This window comes from Dermochelys coriacea, chromosome 3 (assembly GCF_009764565.3).
Source record: "Dermochelys coriacea isolate rDerCor1 chromosome 3, rDerCor1.pri.v4, whole genome shotgun sequence".
NCBI lineage: Eukaryota > Metazoa > Chordata > Testudines > Dermochelyidae > Dermochelys > Dermochelys coriacea.
In genome coordinates this window covers 146,914,347-146,935,594 of record NC_050070.1, presented here as the reverse complement: position 1 = coordinate 146,935,594, position 21,248 = coordinate 146,914,347, and the positions used below count along the sequence as shown (strand labels likewise).

At 38.5% G+C, this 21,248-nt stretch overlaps 1 protein-coding gene and 1 long non-coding RNA gene across 2 annotated transcripts in view; one reads left to right on the top strand and one right to left on the bottom strand.

Moving 5' to 3' along the window:
• The window catches only part of CRIM1 (cysteine rich transmembrane BMP regulator 1), a 325,649-nt gene that overhangs the window by 6,698 nt on the left and 297,703 nt on the right, over nucleotides 1-21,248 (bottom strand). Inside the window, 4 exon segments of the mRNA XM_038396670.2 lie at nucleotides 3,730-3,917; nucleotides 7,859-7,981; nucleotides 9,084-9,278; nucleotides 16,293-16,514. Coding sequence (XP_038252598.2) covers nucleotides 3,730-3,917; nucleotides 7,859-7,981; nucleotides 9,084-9,278; nucleotides 16,293-16,514 — 728 coding nt within the window.
• On the top strand, nucleotides 1,335-20,435 carry LOC119853520. The gene is made up of 3 exons (XR_006280145.1): nucleotides 1,335-3,231; nucleotides 17,106-17,575; nucleotides 19,322-20,435. It is a non-coding gene; the product is annotated as an uncharacterized LOC119853520 (long non-coding RNA).

Genomic DNA, 21,248 nt, shown 5'->3' with positions numbered 1-21,248 from the left:
TTAAGAATGAGAAGCCACATGCTCAATGTGTCCATGAAGCTAGGAAAATCCTGTCCCACACAGAATTGTAATGAGCACTGACCTATTGGAATACTAATGACCCAAAGAGACCTGGCTGCTCCAGACTGTCTATAAAGAAAGTTATTATAAGGAATAGGAGAAATCTCAAGCACACAACTGACTGTAATCTTTCTAGACCAGAGACCTTATTTTCATTCTAGTATTATTTGCATTATATACAGAAACAATATAAATAAATTAAGAAATGATAATTAAGAATGATTATGTAAGAGGAGAAAAGTGGAAGGCAAACAATAGTGGGATTTAAGCGCTGTTCTTGATATGCTCCCTAAAGAACACACAGAGGAGTGAGGGTGGCAGGAAGGCTAATGAATATGTACAATTGGACTCCGAGACATTTCCCAGTTGTTGAAACTTACTAGGAAGTATTCCCCACCCAGCAGACAGAGGTACAAAAGAATTAGGGGTATCTAGAGGAAGTAACTGTCAAAAAAAAAAAGTCAAGTATTGAATAAAATTTGACTGTTTGCATATTCACAAGTCTTCAAAGGAGAATTAGCCAATAAGTGTGAGGAAGAACTGCACGCATCTAAGCCAATGTGTTACACTATGTTGGTGCTAGAGATTGAAACAAAGATGCTTCTGTAACAAGACTGGATAAGGTAATAGATTTTCCTAAATTTAGTTGCAATAGCAAAAACAAGGTTTCTGGTAGATTTCAACTACTTAGCAAATCTAGGGCCTGATCCAGCAAACCTTTATTCACTTGTTCATACAAATAAACCTAGATATAGCCCTTCCAATTTAAGTGCCAGATTCTGGGACTTATGCTATACTGAGTAGCCTCTTACTTCAAGAGTCATCCCACTCAAGTCAGTAGGACCACTTGCAGAGTAAGCTTCTACTCATTGTGAGGAAAGGGTCAGAATATGTCCCTAAACAACTTTGATTTTTCTTCTGTCAAAACAATCCAAAAAGTAACATTTTACAACATTTAGGGGACATCTCATGTGATATGACAGCAGAAAATTAGTAAAGATCTGCTATTGTCCCACTTATCTGCTTCTATGGTAAATTAAGAGAAGGTATAGCGCAGCTGTTCCTACCCAAATTTTTCTGTGGGGGCAAACCAATCCTTTTTTACAGGGATTTGGGCACTGGCTGTATGTTCTCTTCCTTAATCTCAGGTTTCAGAGTAGCAGCCGTGTTAGTCTGTATTCGCAAAAAAGAAAAGGAGTACTTGTGGTACCTTAGAGACAAATTTAAATTTGTTAGTCTCTAAGGAGCCACAAGTACTCCTTTTCTTTCTTCCTTAATCAGTTGCTGCTTCTGCCTGTGTGGTATGTACTCTTCCACTAGGTGGTGCTACAATGAGTTTATACAAACTGCTTTGTAGCATGACTAAGACGAGGAACATGCAGCTGCTGAGTGGGACACAGTGGTGGGACTACTGAGGAGCAAGAGGAGGGCCTGGTGGGAGTAACAAGAACAAACAAAAAGTAACAAGGAAAATTACTAGAAAAGAAAAAAAGTGTAAAAAGCACAGCAAGACAGAATACGTGAGATGTAACAAGCAGGTTGAGGGCATGATGTAATAGGTCCTAGACACCCCAGGGACCAATCCATGGGAGGAGTTGGCCCCAGACAAAAAAGGTTGGGAATTACTGGGCCCAGCAACATGTGTTTTCTCAAATATCAATTTATATGAGTGATAAACTAAATGGAAATGGATAATTAGTTCCTGTAATGACTATGGTAAATGTGAATGATGCAGACTGACAAAAAAAGGTACTTTCAGGGATTGCTCTGACTGTGATTTCAATCAGCTAGTAATAGTCTGTTCTTCTTACCTGGGTGCTGGTGAGATAACAAGCAGAAGTACTATGCAGGCTTTTATTATTATGGAAGCACTGGACGTAGTTCCACAATTTTGTACTTAAAGCAGAGACTCAATCATTTATATAGGAAGAACACAGTGTAACCTCTCCAAAATTAGAGACTTATTTTTTGGGCAGAAAATGAATTTTCTGAGAATTTACAAATAAATCCATTTATGAGTTAAAATTAATTTTTAAAAGGGCCACTTAAAAAATTTAGCACCTTTTTAAATCTCAAATGACTTTAATGGAATAATGCAGACTCTTCAAACCTGTGATACAATGAAAAGTCTCTGAAAGTTTGTGCATTGGCGAAATTTGATGTTTAAACAGTTTAGTGGCCATTTTTTGGCATTATCCTTCTTAACCGAAAGTTGCTTCTTCAGCAGTGATTGAAGAATATTCTTCTGCAGAAAGTTTCACCAGGAATTGCCCCTTTTCAAAATGTCTGTCATCTACTATTGTTCTCAATGGGACTGAGAAAATAGGCTGTCCTCAGTCAAGATGATGTTCTTGGTTTTGCTCCCAGTGAGAATGATAAGAGTGTGTGGACATTTCAGAAGAAGGGGCTGTGACACTGATAGGCCAGTTCAGATTAGAGCAATAGGCCAGTTCACTTTTGTATGAATATCAAAGAAGTATTAGTATGCATTCAGAATAATTCACTCATATGCTCCAAGATATAAAAAGAGATGCTAATGTTAGTGTATTCACTTATCTGTAACCAATTGACTTATTAAATTATATTTGCATTGCATATCACCTGTAATTACATTTACATTATTTATACCTTGGTAATTAAATAACCCTACATCAAAGGTGTGGTAAGAATGTACTTGATGTATAAACTTCAAGAAGACTAATGAAGGATTATTATTTGCTATTACATTGCCTTTTATATTGTGTAGCTCTCAGACTAAATTCATCAAATGTGAATGGAATCTTGAAATGTTAATATCAAAGCAAGAGATGGTGGAGGAGTAAAGACACTTCACATTGCTTTGTGTGTGGAAAAGCTATAAATATGATTAAAAAAGGATCTAGCATCTCTGAACTATTTGAACATTCATAGGGAAGCATTCCAGATGCAAGACAGAGATCTCCGAAGTTATTTTGAGTAACCCTGAGAGATTTATGGAAAACTAGCAGATTACAACATCTCTTCTATCATTTTGGATTTACACATTTAGACTCACCTGTTAATGTATTTTACCTGCTTTAACCTCTCAATAACTCATTTCTTTTTCTTAGCTAATAAACCTTTAGTTAGTTTACGAGAACAACTGGCTGCCAGAGTTGTCTTTGATGTGAGACAGAGTATCCATTGTCTGGGGTAAGCGACTGACCCTTTGGGGTTGGCAGTAATCTGATGTGGTCTGATTTTTGGTTTTAATAACCTTTTATCACTAGGTTCAGTTTGCCTGGGTGGCAAGACAGGCTGGAAAGTCTTAGGGGACTGTCTGTGACTCCATGGTAATTCTGGTATAGTGATCCAGGAGTGCAAATTTGTTATTGGCTTCATGAAATCTAATCATAGACTATACCACTAGTTTGGGGTGTCTGCCTGTGTTTATCTGACAGTCTCACTTGAGATTGGCTTGGTTTTACCTCCCGAAAACATAGTAGTATATGGAGTAGGTAACTGGTGATATTAATTTGACATTGCATAACTGTTCTGAATTAGTGCAAATGGTTTGAGACATGGACAAAATAATTTAAATGAGTTGACATTAAGTGGACTCAACTGTAGCCTACAATACATTTCAGGAGACCCCCCCCCCCTATTTTCCAGAAAAGCAGAAATCTAGATATAGAAGTTTTAACACTATACCTTTGTTGGGGCTCTGTAGCAGGACACTGGTATCCACTGCTTTTTCTGATTGACAAGCAGAAGGGCTATTATAAGAACCAGGGCTGTCATGATGGGAACTGTCACCCAGGCGACAGAGCTGAGAGATGTATCTTCATTGGAGTGCAGTCCAATGCCTTCTCTGAAATCTCCTTGAAGATGACTCATGTCTGAAAGAGTGAACATTTGTTAGTAGTAAAAAAAAAAAAAAAAAAAAAAGTAAGTGCTCCTTTTCTGTCTTGACCATAAACAAGAATAGAATTATGGAAATACCAGCATCAGTACTGTGGCCTTGTATTTATTTATTTATTTTTGGTTAACCATATCCTGAAATTTTACCCTATTGATATTTAGGGAGAGGGTCACACTTGTGTGTGTTCTCATTTGTTATTAGCCACAGTTTTTGTGGCTGGAATAATGATTTCTGCATATTTTCAAGTAACTATTTCATATGAAGAAGTGGATTTTTAATCTTTGGTGGTCCTATTAATACTATGTCATTCTACCAGGTGTGATTATAAAGCTATAATTTTTCTATGATCATGTTTATTTATAGTAGCTCTTTCACCATCTTAATTTCTCCTTTCAATGTGGTGGATGTTCTCCAAAAGCTGATTCTTTTCTCAGCTTCTCCTACATGAGATTCCAGCTTAATTACCTATTTTTTATCATATTGTAAAATTACCTCACAGTAGTGCTGCAAGCATAAACATATTAAAGATTGCAAGGTGCTCTGGTTTTACAGTAATATGGAACATACATGTACATAAGATACTGATACTTATTTCTTCTAATATTGTATCTTCTTTCATTTCCTTTTTATATCTTTGAGGACCTGAGTTACAGTAATGTCAGCACTTGTTCCTTGCATCACTTCAGTATCTTCAGACACTGCATCTGTGTCTTTTGTGGCCATTTTCCTTCAATTTTCCTACTGTACTTTTAAGGCAAAAAAAATGTATGCTGTTTTTTCCTTAAATGATTTTTGCTCCTTGACATCCCTTTCCTCTGGGTTGATTAAACTCTTGATACCTTCACAGACTCTGGGATGTTTATTTAGCAGGATTTTTACTGAAGTAGCCTTGAGGCTCACCTCAGGTGCATTCTTTCAAATCTGGGCACATACTGGAAAAAATGGTTACTTTCTTTACAGTAACTGTGATTCTTCAAGATGGTCTGTGCATGTGGATTCCACTCATGACGTGCTGGTGCCCCTGCGCAGGAGATCAGACATCTTTTCTCTAGCAGTGTCCTCTAGGGGGTCGCACATGCATATCCCTCATGCTTTCGTGCTCCTCCTCCCAAGACCATATACAGACCATCTAGAAGAACCACAGTTACTGTAAAGGCAAGTAACCATTGTTTCTTCTTCTTCAAGATCCTATATATGTGGATCCTACTAATGGTGTCTAGCAAGCAGGTCAACACCTTGGGGTGGGAGCGAGGAATTTACTGGAACAAAGATTGTAGGACTGCTCTTCCAATTTGAGTGTCCACTCTTGATGATGCCTCTAATGAGTAGCGTCTAGTAAGCATATGAACTGAAGACCATGTAGCTGCTGTACATATTTCTATGAGAGGGAACATGTCATTGATGAAGTCAGTGCTCTGGCAGAATGAGCTGAAATGTTTGAAGGAGGATTCAGTTTATTAATCTCATAAGCTGCTCTCATACATCTCACACAATCCAGTCAGACTCTGGAAGATGCAGATTTGCCCTTAGCTCTGCCACTATATTCTATAAACAATCTAAGAACCGACCAAAAAGTCTCATTCTGTTCAAGGAGTATAAAAGGGCTCTTTTAACATCTAAGGTATTAAGCTTTATTTCTGCTGAAATTACAGGGTCTAGGGGAGAAAACTGGTAGGTGAATATACTGGTTATTATGAAAAGGCCAACCATCTTTGGAATGAATTTAGGACATGGTCTGAATGAGACTATCAGCATGAAAAACAGTGTATGGAGAGTTCTACGTTGGATTTCAGTAACTCAATGGGCAGAAGTAATATCTAATAAAGTAGTAACTCCAAGTAGACAGCATTTCAGAAATCTAATCTGGAGATAAGAAGGCATGGTTAATTATTGCTATCTGAATATGGAAAAGCAGCTCACAATCCCACAGTATCCCCAAGTATCAAAAGGGAGACAGTCTCTCAGATGAGGGAATAAATAAATTTTGCCTTTGCTATTTCCTTTTGCTGTTTTCTCCAGCGTACCAGTGTTCCCTCTACATTATTGGAGTTGTATTTCAGCATGCTAGCTCTCATCCAGGCCTAACCATAGTGAAGACACTGGGAAAGCTGACCAACTCTACCATCTAGGTATGATGAAAAGACATATAGAGATGAATATCATCTGCAAACAAGATCCTGTCTTCCAGGACTCTTTACTATTATTTTTAATGGCTTCAGATACATATCGAACAGATGGGGTGACAACACTTGTGTATGACCCTAGGCAAGAGAACTTTTAGGGCTGATGAACAATAGCTCTTGATCCTCTCAAACAGAAAAGAGTGAAGTCACTCAAGAGCAACTCCTGAGTTTGCCAGATCCACACATGAGTAACAATAGCTCAGAGTCAACAACAATCGAAGACAGAGCTGATATGTCTCAAAGAATTAGTATGGTCATCTTTATTGCAAAAGGGAGATGACTGACCACTGCAAGAAAATCTGAGGACTCCAGATATCACCAGAGTTGCTCTGCTATTACTAAAACAAAAACAAACAAACAAAAATAAAAACCACTAGAAAGTGTGATAATTGGAGCGATTCTAAGCTCAACAGATACTCGTTTAAGGTATACTGATATCATGTCCTCCTGAAAATAAATATTGATGATCTCCTCTGACAACAAATCCAGTGTCTCCCTGCTGAATTTCCTCAGCCAAAGATGATATGGGTCGAAGATGACTTTTTACCATGGTACAAAACAAGGACACTCTTGTGACAACATTTTGCATGAGTATTTCATGACTCTAAAGAGAAAGTATACCTTAAAAAAAACGTGTGCAGATGTAGCTATTGCCAGTTTCTGACTGAACAGCAACATGTGTATATTTGTTAGAGTGGAGGTTTATTCCAATAATTTAGTGTTCAGAGTTCTGTTTATCATAAAGCATCAAAACAACTTGAGCAGAAGAACAGCTTTAATAGTGTCTACACTCATTTGACTTTTCATTCCAAACACTGTTCATCACACCAGACATTTGTTCCATTGGATTATCTGTCTCTGTTGTAGTAGCATAGTTCCTGGGGGAGACAAATGCCAACAGTCCAATGGAACAAGTGTCTTGTGTACGCTGCTGAACACGTACTCTTCAGCATTCAATGCAGCAAATGCTATGTACACATCACATGGCTTCCTGTGAAGCTAAACAACTCTCTTAAATTACATTGGTAATTTAACCTCTCTATCATAACATCCATCAAGTACTGATCATTAAAACCACATATTTAAACATAAAAAAATCTCCCACCATAATGGGGGAAGGAGAGAGATACAGTAGAGAGATCTGTTCATATTAATACAGTTGTAAGGTGCTGGCATTATGATGATGGTTGCAAGAACCTAGATAACCAGCTATTTTTGGTTATTAAGGTCTCAGTTGTGTCACACTTCCCAAGAGAATACTGCCATTGAATTTATTAATTACTAATCTTATGAGTAAATCCTACTTAATGTGAACAAGGGTGGTAGACTCAGACTGATAGTATTTAAGAAGACACTTCAAAACTATTTTTATTGATTTACTTTGTTTTATAACCAAGTGTTATATATATTCAAATCTCTTTAATATTACACACTGGAACTCATTTTAGATGTTTATTTTGATGCTTTAAAATAAAAAAAATTGAAGGATGGGCATGCATTCCTGCCATAATGAAACATTTCAGGCATTCTGCTTCTAGTACAGAATGCTAGATTGAATTGTTTCTGGTTTTTAATCCTACAGAAATTATGTCTAGATCTTATCTAAATATTCTGCAAGCTTATCAAAAAGATGGCTCATTTACACCTTTACTTTCTTCCCAGGATAATGTGCTAAGACATGTGGAGTAATCACAGACTTAATAGAGTACAATTAACAATCTCTGCCAGATCTCACCTCTGTGGAGATGGACAATGTCGTTTTCACTGGGTGTAGGCCAAATTGGTGCTTCTAGTTCAGTATCTCCTCGATGATTTGTCTTTTCAATGGGGATGTTGGTGGGCTCAGGTACATACATCTCTGCAAGATGAGATAAATATTTTTCACAATCCATAGAATCAGCACTTTGCGGTACCTATCAACAGATGCTCGGCTCTTAATTCAGAAAATATTTCTTGTGGATTGTTGCCCTGTGGATCTTATTGGTGGTTCTGGAGTTATTACGGCTATAGAATTTTTTATCTGCTATAATGTATTTATTTACTGAGTATATTTAGAAAGTTATTGTTTGTGCAGTGGATTTTCTTATCTTTTAATTCATTTCATAAAGTACAGAATACCAATGTAAACTGTATTAAATTTTTCAAGTAAAATATCTTTTCATAATACATAATATACTTGGTAAGATTCTCTAGTACAATCAGGTCCCTTTGTGCTGTTCTAGTGGCATAAAAGGTCAAGAAAGCAGCTGGATCTCCGCAGCTGGAGTAGGGTTGGCATGACTGACTCCTATTACCAACTTTTTTGCAGCTCCCCGTGTAGGGACATGGCTAAAGTTCTCTGACTGGCAGATAGCCTCTTGGAGGTTAACAGCTTGCATAGGTAAGAACAGCTGTAATAAACTGCTATAAGAAGCCAGGCCTGATTCAGCAAGCTGCATCAAACTCCTTTGGTTCCATTCTGTGCATAGCTGAGAAACTGTCTCATTACATGCAAGTCACAATTAAAAGTACTCATATAAGCAATTTAAAATGTTATTAATATAAATAATTTGAAACAATATCCCAGACTCGTGGAGCAACAGAAACATTAGGCAACAGTGGAGTCTACAGAGGAATCAAAGTATTTCCTCTCACACTTCACTTATCTAATAATTTAATGAAAGGTAATTCAGAGAGAACAATGGCAAAACAGTTAATCTTTGAGTTAACAGTCCTTCCTCAGAACAGGAGATTTGAACTATACTGTTGTGCACTACTTTCTTATCTGTGGTGAGTATGCAGTTTCCTGCGTTGTTCTCCTGTGTGTGTCTGTTTCTTGTGATATAAGCAACAATTCCTGTTATCCTTTGCATATGTTGCTCAACGTGAATCAACATTCAAATCGAGTCCAATGATCTGTGCCTGATTATAGCCTCTGACAACGGTATAACTTGTAAAATTTAGGACAATGGTTTTATTACCTGGACACATGGGACAGCAACTTCCCTCAACGTTGATGGGTTCTACACAGGGGAGAGGGGGGCAACTGACAGTGGAGCAAAGGGTCTGACCCTGAAGGCAGTAGCAGTGTGTGCAGCTGTCAATGTCCCAGCGTTCCTCATCTGCATATGTTTTTCCACTAAAGTGACACACCACTTTCTTTGGTATTGTATCTTCTGTTGAAAAAAAAATTTGCTATGATGACTTGATAGGGCATAATATAAACATATTAAAAAAAATCCAGTGAGGAACAAATTAAAAAAGGGCACGAGCCTAATTTCTTAAAAATTTAAACCCATATCCATTGACTATGTAACACGTTACAACAGTAAAATGTGAAAATACCAAATGCTTTGCAAACATTTTGCAGTTTCGTTACCAGTCATATGTACAAGCAAAACAAAGAGGAATATAAAACTTAAGTGTTTTTCTGTTTAAAGAATGCAAACTATTGTGTTAGTTTCAATATAGTCCCATTCCTCTTTCAATTATCTTGCGTGTATGAATCAGACCCATTTTGACACAAACACATTGCAATGTTATAGACAAAACAGTGTTTTGATTATAAAACATTTAACAGTATTAATATTTTCACAGTAAAAGAATTGCTCCATTTTCAGTGATACGAGTGGTTTTTTTTCCACTTTGTGAGAGAAATAGAGCATATGAAAATACAGACTTTCCAGGTTCCCTTTAAGAATAGGTTTCACTTGATGTGCATCAGAAGCTTATGAGTTTAGGCACTGTTTTTATTTTTTTAAGATTTTTCACACACTGTTAAAATTTAAAATTGATAAAAATTAAAAAATGCTCAAAAATAAAGACCAATATTATCCAGCAAATTATAAAAATAAAAATTGAATTTTGCTAAACAAACCCAAAGGATATGGCATTGCACAGTCCTTTGGAGGGAAAGGAGTCAGAGTGGATCCCATTTCATAGAATTAAAGAAAATATTGAAGAGTAGTGATGCTGCAGCTCATGAATTGGTAAAGTAAATGAGTGAGTAGAAGTCCTAATGAAGGATTAGCCTCAAATGTTTTTTTTTCATTTATGTGGATTCCATCTCAACTGAAACTTGAACCAGGAGGCGACGGATGGAGGTCATTGCTCCTAGGACAGGAGTCTTCAATGCAGTAGGAGCTGGGAAGAAAGAAGCAGTGGGGGATCCATGTACAAAAGTGCAACCCTACCTTCCCCTGATGAAAATACAGCAGGAGGGTCATGAAAGATGGAGTGCACAGCTCCAACTACATCTTCTCACAGCTTCCAGTGGCCCCAGTAAAAGACATTTGTCTGAACCAGCCATTAATCAAATGCAAAAAACCATGCCAAAAATAAGTACAAGACCATCTTATTTATCTTCTCTCATCATATAGCTCTCCATTTCTCTCCTATAAGCAAGACAGGTTCTCAATGTGAAATAGTCTCTCTTCATAAGAAAGGAGAACGCTTAACATGTAAGATGAATTTGGGAAAAAGTGAAGATGTATGGAAAAAGTAATAGAAAAGTCAGAGGAAAGGATGCAGGGCCTGCAAAACAGGACTTGCTGAACTTGTAACTATACTATTGAGGAAGATAAAAGAAAAGGAGTACCGGTGGCACCTTAGAGACTAACAAATTTATTAGAGCATAAGCTTTCGTGAGCTACAGCTGTAGCTCACGAAAGCTTATGCTCCAATAAATTTGTTAGTCTCTAAGGTGCCACCGGTACTCCTTTTCTTTTTGCGAATACAGACTAACACGGCTGCTACTCTGAAAATTGAGGAAGATACTAGCCCTGCAGATTTTGCCTACCAAATTCTCTCTCAACTGTGGGATAAAAATATTAAGGAGGATTATACAGCAAGAGATGCTTTAGAGAAGTGCTCAGGAAGTCATCTAAAAGCAGAACAACAGGAAGCATGTGAAAGCCACATTTTCAAACATAAACAAAGAAAAGCTACTGAAAGCTGCCAAAAAGAGCAAGACATTTTATAAATGTTCCAGGTTTTTGTTTTTCCCAGATGTCTGCCCCACCATTCATACTAGTAGTAGTGAGGAAGGAATTTGGAGACAAAAGGAACAAAAAAGTTTCTATAGTCTTTTATATAACCAGACTTTCATATTAGGGAACTTTATGTTAGTGAACATGCTCCTAGAGTCAGTGAGACCAAGTAATTAATTGCGCACACAGTGCAAAGAACACAAAATATTGGAAAACAATAGAAATATACTTTTCCACTGAATGCACTGAATCCGATGAAGTGAGCTGTAGCTCACGAAAGCTTATGCTCAAATAAATTTGTTAGTCTCTAAGGTGCCACAAGTACTCCTTTTCTTTGTGCGAATACAGACTAACACAGCTGCTACTCTGAAACCTATACTTATCTACAGTTTCCATAAAAACACTTTCTGACTGAAAATATACTAAAAGTAAGTTGGTATGAGAAAATAAGTCATCATTAGGAGACTGAGCAGTAATTGAAATCTTGCTTTTATGTTCTGGATTGAACTGTTGTTAGAAAAGGGGAAATTAGCAGGTCACAACTGCTCTCAAATTTAGGTATTTGCAACCGAAACAGAGCAACAGCGTGTTAGTACATAGGAATTTGAAAGTAAAATTGACTATGAAGTGACAAATTGCTATATATAATCTAGCTAGTTTTATTTTAAAGAGTAACTTAGATATTTAAAAATCTTTCCACTTTAATAATTTAAGATGTTCTTACTGAGTAGGTGAGGACTTTAAAAAAAACCCACTATGTATGGTCCAATTCTCCTCTCTCTCTCACAAAAGGTGTAAATCAGGTTTAACTCTACTGAAATCAATAGATTTTCACTGGAGTAAACAAGAATTAAACTGATTTGATTATTCTATTACTCTAATTTATAAAATACCAGAAAACAAAAAAAAAAGTTTCGTTTTCATGGCTGTTTGACAAATTCTGTTAACATGAAATTAATGTGATGACACAGATGTGTAGTTTGGTATTATGATTTTTAATTTCCTTCTTATGCCAGAGGTCAAGCTGCACAGAATGTTTGGTTGAGTTAAAAAAACTTCAATAATAGATGCATTATGATGACACCTGTATCACTGGGACTTTTCCGTAACATCAGACATCACATTTCTGGTTTCCTTTCTCTTCCCTACTAGGAGGTTATTTATCTGAAAGCCACATTTGTGTTGCATTTAATACATGTTCTTCTATCATTTTTGGATAACAAATATCTTTTATAAAATTTAAACAATTCTGCCTACTCATTTTGAACTGGAACCTCCAAATCCCAAATTACCTATCAAACTGTTCTAGTATCCTCATTAACTATCTATGGTAGTAGCCCTTTGGGTATTGTACAATAAGGCAAGACAGCCAACAAGCAAGATTCACTGCTCTACTCAGTCAAAGGAGAAGGGCCAGATACATGACCTGTTCCTTCAAGATGTTCAGTGTTCTTAACTCCTGCCCATTTTAATGGGAGTTGAAATGTTGAGCACCCTGCTTCATTAAGCCCAGAAACTGGAACCAAAATATGCACAAACAAAAATTACAGAAATAGATGGTAAAAGGAAGGAGAAGGTGTTCAAAACTTACAGGCTGCCTGTGTTAAGGAACACTGAACAGAAATCCTTCTACTTTGGTCCACAAAGTACTCCAAGAAAACAGCAGAAACTATCCAATGGAACTCTACCTTGATTATGCTTTAAATACTGTTCAGAACACAGCTTCACAATCCAGGAGACCCTATCTAAACAGCTTCTCCTTCCTGAACTTAAAGACAACTTAGAAAATGCCACTAAGGACATTCTGCAGCTCCATGGAGCAACAAAAGGGATGGATTAAAAATAAAGGTGTGGTGAAAAATGCAGTCAGAACTGCAGAATAATCCACCAGCTGGCAAAATAAGTGTGATGCAGTCTGATGTACAAATATTTGGTATGGTCCAAAGACTTCTAGCTGCTACAGAATGGAAAGGTAGTGAGTGAGTCAGTGACATGGCAGAGATATTCCTCCATAATGAGGACTCTGTGGAGGAGTCTCAAACTTAAATTCTAAGTAGATCTTGGAAGAAGGGTGGAATACAAAGTATCTTACTGGGGTCTTGTGCCTTTGTCACATGGCTATAGAGGCTGCAACTTGGTATCAGAAGTGGACATGAGAGCAAGGAAGTAGACCACAACAGAGCACAGAAGAACGATAGCTTATTTTGCATGGTATTGAAACACAGTCATTCAAAGACAGACATTCTGCAGAAGTGTCTGTGGGGGTTCAAAGAGCCCAAGTCTTAAGTAGAATAGTGAGCGTTGGAGGATGTGATGAGAGAGGAATTCTAGTTCTCAGAACCCCTTCAATAAAGCCATTAGGATGGAAAAAACATGGCCTCTGGAACTCATGATGAGGAACTGGACCTTTCTTATTCCCATCCTGTATTCCTCAAGCAACTTCAACCAGTTCAATCAAACTTAGTCAAAGGGTATGTCTACACTGTCCCACAGTTTGGACAAGAGGGGGGTAAATAGCAGTGTGCACCAAAGTGCTCCACTGTAACTCCCATGTGTGGACACTGTAGGTGCAAACGAAAAGATTCCTACTTGCATTAATGTAATCCTGTTTGAAGAGGACTACGTTATTCAAACTAGGAACTTTTTAGTTTGTGTCCGCAGCATCCACACATGAGATACAGAGCAGCACTTTGGTGCGCACTGCTATTTATGCTTCTGTATCCAAACTGCAGGGCAGTATAGACATGCCCTAAGACTTCCCCAACTCTATTACTCCAGATGAGATCCCCCCAGTGATGAGTCAAGAAAGACTACCACTTTTGAATTCGTATTCAGGTTGTGCAAGTGATGTCCCATCTTTACGTGACCACAAGTGCTATGGTTTCAAGAGAACAAATTCTATTCCAATTTTGTGTAGTTTTATTACATAGTGAAAAATTCGGAATACTGTGTTTTTGATGTATTAAGCTGAAAATGTATTTAAGAAAAAATGTCCGTGCATTTTAATACTAAATTCTTATATTACTCTGTGTGTGTGTAAAGGACAAAACTAAGGCTGAGTGTGTGACAGAAATTGGTTGGGATGATGATGGTCAGTTATTACACATGGAAATAGGGGGATAGCATGCAGACTTAACTGTGCATTTCCAGACTTTCTAGTAATTAGGGTTTGTTTTTCATTTTTAAAAAAAGTCCACAAGAGAGAGGTTTAAAAGTATCTTTGTGTTGGTTGACTCAACACCATTTCAACATTAAATATATTTTATTGTGTGGGAAGATAACAGTGACATCTATGTTTAGGTTGCTTAGAGCTTTCCATTATTACAGATTCTTGTGACCTTTTATTGAGAAACTAACATCTTAATTGTTTGCAATAGCCAGACTTAAGATACTTCGAAGGGGAATGACCTTGGGCTAGATAAGTGCCTTTTCTTTATCCCAGGAAATTCTGTTCTGGTTTTATCAAGATCAAAAGTTTTGAAAATCACCATTTCCCTTCTCTCCATTGTTGTCCTCAGGAAAAAAAAAAAAACCATTGGCAGCATGCTAAAACAACAGCTGAACATAAACATTCTTAGTGTTACAATCATGCTGCTGCCAAAACAGCAGCAGCATTTGACATTATACTGGGAATGCTTGGAAGCTGCTGGACCAACTGTGGGCAAGGGAAAGCCAGGCTAGGCTCCCTCCAGCTATCTCTTAGACCCAGTGAATGGCCTCCTGGGGCCATCTCCTACTTTGGGGAAAACCAGATGTGGGCGGCTATCCCTTAACTCCATGTGGTAAATGGGGAAAGCAGAAGAGGGGAGAGACAGATGGGCCAGGTTTTCCACCAGCACCCTCCAAGATCCAGTATCTGATCCTAGCAGCCCATCCCTCCCCTCCAAATAACAGCTTTCTCCTGCTGCTAGCCAAGGTAATAAGACCTGTAACTCGAGCACTAGAAATCTGAAGAGCAACTGTAAACTTGACATTTCCTAACTTTTCAGTGCTTGTCTTTCAACCTAAATAACATACTTTTGCTGTAGTTAATTTTTGTATATCATAAAACATTATAGCACCTTATATTCAAGGATTACCTAATGTTCTACAGCAAATTGAAGAAGTGAAGTGCTATATTAATAGTATTGTTATTAAGTATCTCAAAATATTTCAAAATCTCTCAACATGCCCTTATGATGGAGATAAATATTATTATACCTATTATATAGATGGGTAAAATGAACCATATCTGCTGAAACATCAGTTCCTACAGCCACTCAATTTTTTGTTGCATTTCTTTGAATTCCCTCCACATTTTTCTCCACTTCTTCCTGGCAATGAGGGTCACAAAACTGACTAAAATATCATAAGTCCTTTGTGACGAATGCCAGACAAAGGACTATTACTTTACCTTATTCATGGCATGATATTTCTGTGTAGGTGCCTCCAAATTGTAGTTTTTTGCAGCTAAAGCAGAGTCATTTAAAAAATCATCCTTTGCCATCTGCTACCAAAAATATTTATTCTAAGTTTAGTGAAAGACTAGGGCAATCGCTGATACTGTTGTGTGTAACTGTTGGCAAATGTTCACTTTCTAATGGCAACCTTTATATACTTAATTGCAAGTTCAAATCCAATTTGTGTTCACTGTCACCAGTATTTTTAAAGTATTATTGCTATCCAAAATCTCCTTTCCACTGATTATGTTTAATATTTTTCTCCAGATACAACTTACATTTTTCCATGACGACTCATTTTTCTAGCTATATTTCTAACCTACTTATATTTCTTCATAAAATGTCCATCTTCTACGAGTTTTCACAATACCTTCCAATTTAGCATTATCTACAGTTGTATTGAATATGCTGTTTATATCCTCTTACATATCATTACAGATCATATTAAATACAACGAGGATGAATTTCTCTTTAATGTTTTCATCAACGGTCATAAGTAACCAAGTTGTAAATTTTCAGAAGGGTTGCTTCCCATTTTTGGGTGCAAACTGCATCTGCATTTTTGCCCTACTAACTACCCCATTGTAGGTACAAATCAGGTAGCTACAGATTCAAATATGCAGATTTTTGCCTACAATTCAATTGCAGGCACAAACTGCACCAACACAAAAGGAGACCGTACATTCTCCAACTGATTGAAAATATACCTCTTTATTCTTATTCCCAAGTAGGGAAGAGCAAACTATTTTGTTTATTTGCTTACCTATACAATAAGGACAACACTGTCCTTTTCTCAAAACAGGTCTCTCACAGGATACTGGTGGGCAAGACTCAGAGTAGCAGTTAATCACACCATTCATGCAAATACAACTAGTACAGACATTGGGTTTCCAGGACTCAGCTGTCAGGAAAATATCTCCATCATCATTTTTGCAGTAACTGGGCATGCTCTCGTTGCTTGATGAGGAAGGCTGATGAGGTTCATCTAGAAATATGAATAGACAGATCAGCAGAAGTAAAGAACAGTTACTTACCTTACAGTTACTAAAAAGAACAGGAGTACTTGTGGCATCTTAGAGACTAAAATTTATTCGAGCATAAGCTTTCATGGGCTACAGCCCACTTCATCGGATGCATGCAGTGGAAAATACAGTAGGACGAGTTTTATATACATAGACAACATGAAACAATGGGTGTTACCATACACACTATAACGAGAGTGATCAGTTAAGGTGAGTTATTACCAGGAGAAAAGAAAAAAAAACCTTTTGTAGTGATAATCAAGATGGTCCATTTCCAACAGTTGACAAGAACATCTGAGGAACAGTAGGGGGGAAAAATAACAGTTATAGCGTGTATGGTAACACTCATTGTTTCATGTTCTCTGTGTATATAAAATCATCCTATTGTATTTTCCACTGCATGCATCCGATGAAGTGAGCTGTAGCTCACGAAAGCTTATGCTCAAATAAATTTGTTAGTCTCTAAGGTGCCACAAGTACTCCTGTTCTTTTTGCAGATACATATTAACATGGCTGCTACTCTGAAACCTTACAGTTACTGTGGTTCTTTTCAGATCTTTTGTCCACATGATTCCACACGTGGTGTGCATGCATTCCATGCATGAGACTGGATTCTTTTGGCCAGCAGCGTCCAATGGGGCTGCACCTGCGCCCTAGATGTCCTTGTGTCTCCCCACCTTAGAACATATAGGATGGAGTGGGCCTAACTGTTGCTTAGTTCCTTCACCAATACAGAACTCCAGAACAGAAGGACTCCATAGTTGCAGGGAAGGAAGGCAGGTCATGGGATCCATTTGGAGAACACATTTTGAAGAACCACAATTACCATAAGGTAAATAACCATTCTTTCTGCTTTGAGTACTTGTCCACACGGATGTCTGTTTGATGACTAACCGGCAGTTGTTTTTTTGCTCGGGGTGGGTGCTCCTAGTCCTACTTCAATAAAGGCTACAGGACAGCCCTATCACAACAGATATCCTATCTGGAAGCCTCTGCAAAACGTGTGGCCTGCGTTCCATGTAGAGTAAGTGAGGATTTTTTTCTACTGACTTTGAGGTCCATTTTGGCAAAGGTTATTTGAGTCAAGTTGGTCACCTGCTGGGGTGATCTTCCCCTTCCCTCACTTATCATTGAGATATTGGCAGACCTGAATCCCTTGTGTCCTTAGAAGAGCTACTCTGACTGTATGCTATAAAATGTTTTTGGTGACTGAATGCCTAGTTAGCGCTGCTGACATTGCAAGAGTCAGCAAATTGGACCCTGATACCGGCCATCGTAGGCCACTGGCTGCCCTTCAGCTTCGGAGAGAGATGAGTCTAAAACATGTTGACTCTTTTGTGTCTCAGTTTTGAGGGTCCCTGAGAAGGAGACTTATGTCTCAGCTCATCTCTGGAATTATGCTCCTTCTTACCCATCATGAAAAAGTTGAATGTGGATCTAAATCAATAACTGGGGTTTCTTAGATATCAGGGACTCCAGGTGGAATTCACTGGGGCACTAGCCAAGAGTGACCGGAAAGAGGACTGAGCCTTAGCTACGTCTTTCTTCTTGGTGTCTGAGGTGGTTTTCATTGGGTGCTAGAGAAGAAATAGCCTTAGGCAGACATCCCTTGCCTTCTGAGTCCACTTGGAAAAAGATGAAGCAATGGACAGGAACACACCCTTTGCCTAAAGAAAAAAGGCACTTACAATGCCAATCATTGAGTAGCACAGAAACATGAGGAGGGACATGTATTAAGTTCCAGGAGATCCAGAGATTTTGCTTCTGCCTTAGCAGATCGAAACCCAATACCTGAGGGAAGGAGGGCTGGGTACTGAGCCTACTAACTACCTAAGGAAAATTAGTAAAATAAAAATACAAAATTTTCTTATTTTTTAAGCCAACAGACTAACTAAGAGTTAAATAACTATCTTCAACTATTCTAACTAATCACTAACTCTAACTGCAACAGAGTCACAGAGACGCAGATGAACATTGCAGAGGTTTCATCTCCCTGCCATGGCTGGTAAGAAGGAAATAAGGGCCAGTTGGGCCTGCTCTGCCCATTTTGCCTTCTGGATGGGTTGTGGGGGTTCCCTAATGAATACTGCTGGCCAAAGAAGTGGGATGTTGCATGCACTTGCAACAAGAATGGGGTTCATGTGCACAAATAATCAGAGAAGAACAAGGCAGCGCATGTCACTACATGAGGTAAAAAAAATCTGCTGAAAAATTGACATAAAAAATAAAGTTTAGTCAAAAATAAAATCCCTCTTTCCCCCATCCCGCAACATTTATTTTGGAAGAAAATGTTTGTTCTTTCATTGAAAAAACAGAAAATGAAATTTTACACAATTTTTTTTTGGTTTTCGGTTTTCAGTTGGATTCAGGTTTTCAATGAGAAACCAAAACTTTTTGTGGGGGAAAATATCACTTCCCAATTAGTTCTAATGTCCATTAACTTTGCAGTGTAACAAATATTCTCTGTAGAAACTCAAATGTATGCAAGAACCCTGTCAGGAATCAGGGCCTGCCGCAGAGCTAGTCTGGGCAGCCTGATGAGCTGTAAAGCTAAGTTGTACAGCTAAGTTGCTGTAGGTGGCCTGATAGGCTACACTACCAATGATAGGAAGAGTTAGCAGACCAGCTCTTAAGCCCAGCAGCAGTTCAGTGGCTGTTCAAAATATTTGCCAATGGTTGAAATAGTTCTTGTCCCTGCTTGTTTCCCAGCCTTGCTCCTGTCTTGTTCCTTCCTCAGACTCAGTCTTGCCCCTGCCCTACCTCATTCCAGGTAACCCAGCTCTGACCTTTCGCTACGATTCCGGTCTACTGACTCCTGCTTCAAGCACGAGGCGTGACTGCCCAGGTCTTCAGTCTCTGACAAACCTGAGTTTGCTCTGCGAAACTGGAACTCGTATTTTTCATAGAGGAATCCAGGTGGTGAACTTTCCTGGCCTCTGTGCCTATGAAAATCTCCCAGGGGATTTAAAGATAGTCTCTTAAGTCCATATATGGGCAGCTAAGCGACCTGACTTTTAGATGTGCTAAGAAACCCAGAAGTGCCCCAGTGATGTCAATGAGAGCTGGTAGGTGTTCAGCTCTTTTAAAAATCAGGACACCTATTGAGCTGCCCATATACAACTTAGGAGGATAACTGTAGGCACCAATTTTTAAAAATCTTGGCCAATGGAGGTTTGAGTAATTTGATACATCTTGGATAATGAGAGCTACAGGACCACTATTTCAGGGGTTCTCAAACTTCATTGCATCCTTCTGACAACAAAGTTACTGCATGACCCCTGCCACCCTGAGTGGGTGGGGGGATAGCAGTCTGCAGCCTGAGCCCCACAGTCCCAGGTGAGGTTGGAACTAGGGCTTCAGCTTCTGCCCTGGATCCCAGCAAGTCTAATGCTGGCCCTGGTGACCCCATTAAAATTAGGTTGCAACCTACTTTGGGGTCCCGACCCACAGTTTGAGAACTGCTGCACTATTTGAATCAAAACTTTTGAAGTTTACCTATTTCTAAACTCCCTACATTCTTTTATCTTAATACTCTTCTTTTTGCAACATCTCACCATTTACTAGTATTGGCAGACTTCGGGCTGGATTGTGCTATAAAAAGCCAGCCATGCACTTGGGGAAGGAGGAAGATGGGATGGGCTGCACTGCAGCTGGATCCCCTGGAGGAACTCTTGCTGACTTCTCAATCAGGCTGATGCCCTGTAGTAGCAGCTCGGTCACCTTTAAAACAGGTGCAGTATGTGTTTCCGCTACGTCTGGCCCACTTTTCTGGCTGCTACAGAGGATTACAGCCTCTCATTCCACATAGATTCATAGATACTAAGGTCAGAAGGGACCATTCTGATCATCTAGTCCGACCTCCTGCACAGCACAGGCCACAGAATCTCACCCACCCACTCCTATGAAAAACCTCACCCATGTCTGAGCTATTGAAGTCCTTAAATCATGGTTCAAAGACTTCAAGGAGCAGAGAAGCCTCCCTCAAGTCAACCATGCCCCATGCTACAGAGGAAGGCAAAAAACCTCCAGGGCCTCTCCAATCTGCCCTGGAGGAAAATTCCCACATAGTGAAGGAGGGATGGTGGCACCACCAGCACAGAGCAGTTGCTCTGTTTTTTGGTTGCACTGTGGCTGGTCCCTGTGTAAGGACACAAGGATTTGAGGGAAGGGAGGCTCCTTGTGAACTCTTTCCCTCTCTTCCACACCCATGTATAGTCAACCACAATCTGGTCTGTATGTAACCGGCTGTTTATCTTATTCTCTCTTCCTTATCTTTGATATGGGTATAAACTAAAACTAGGCCTAATTAAGCTAACTCTCTATAATGTCAATGGCCATTTTCCCCTCATCTGAAATATTGCTGTTTATCATTAACCTTAGGTTATACTCAGCTGTTCTACAGCCAATTTTAATGAGTGTTACAATGCTTTTATTTAAACTAATTTGGCTTAATATTTCAAATAAAGTTCAATAAGGCATTATAGAACACTCTTTACTAAAATCCACATATTATGTTTACTGCGCTCCATTTATCCACTAGTATAGGAAAACTTCAAAAACTTCATCAAATTTATCCAGTATGATTTGTTCTTTATAAACCCATTTGACTTATTGGTTCCATTAGCCTCCAGATACTTGCGCATCTTTCTCTTTTCATAAATTATTGATTTAAGAGATCTATTAGGTTATCCCCCTGC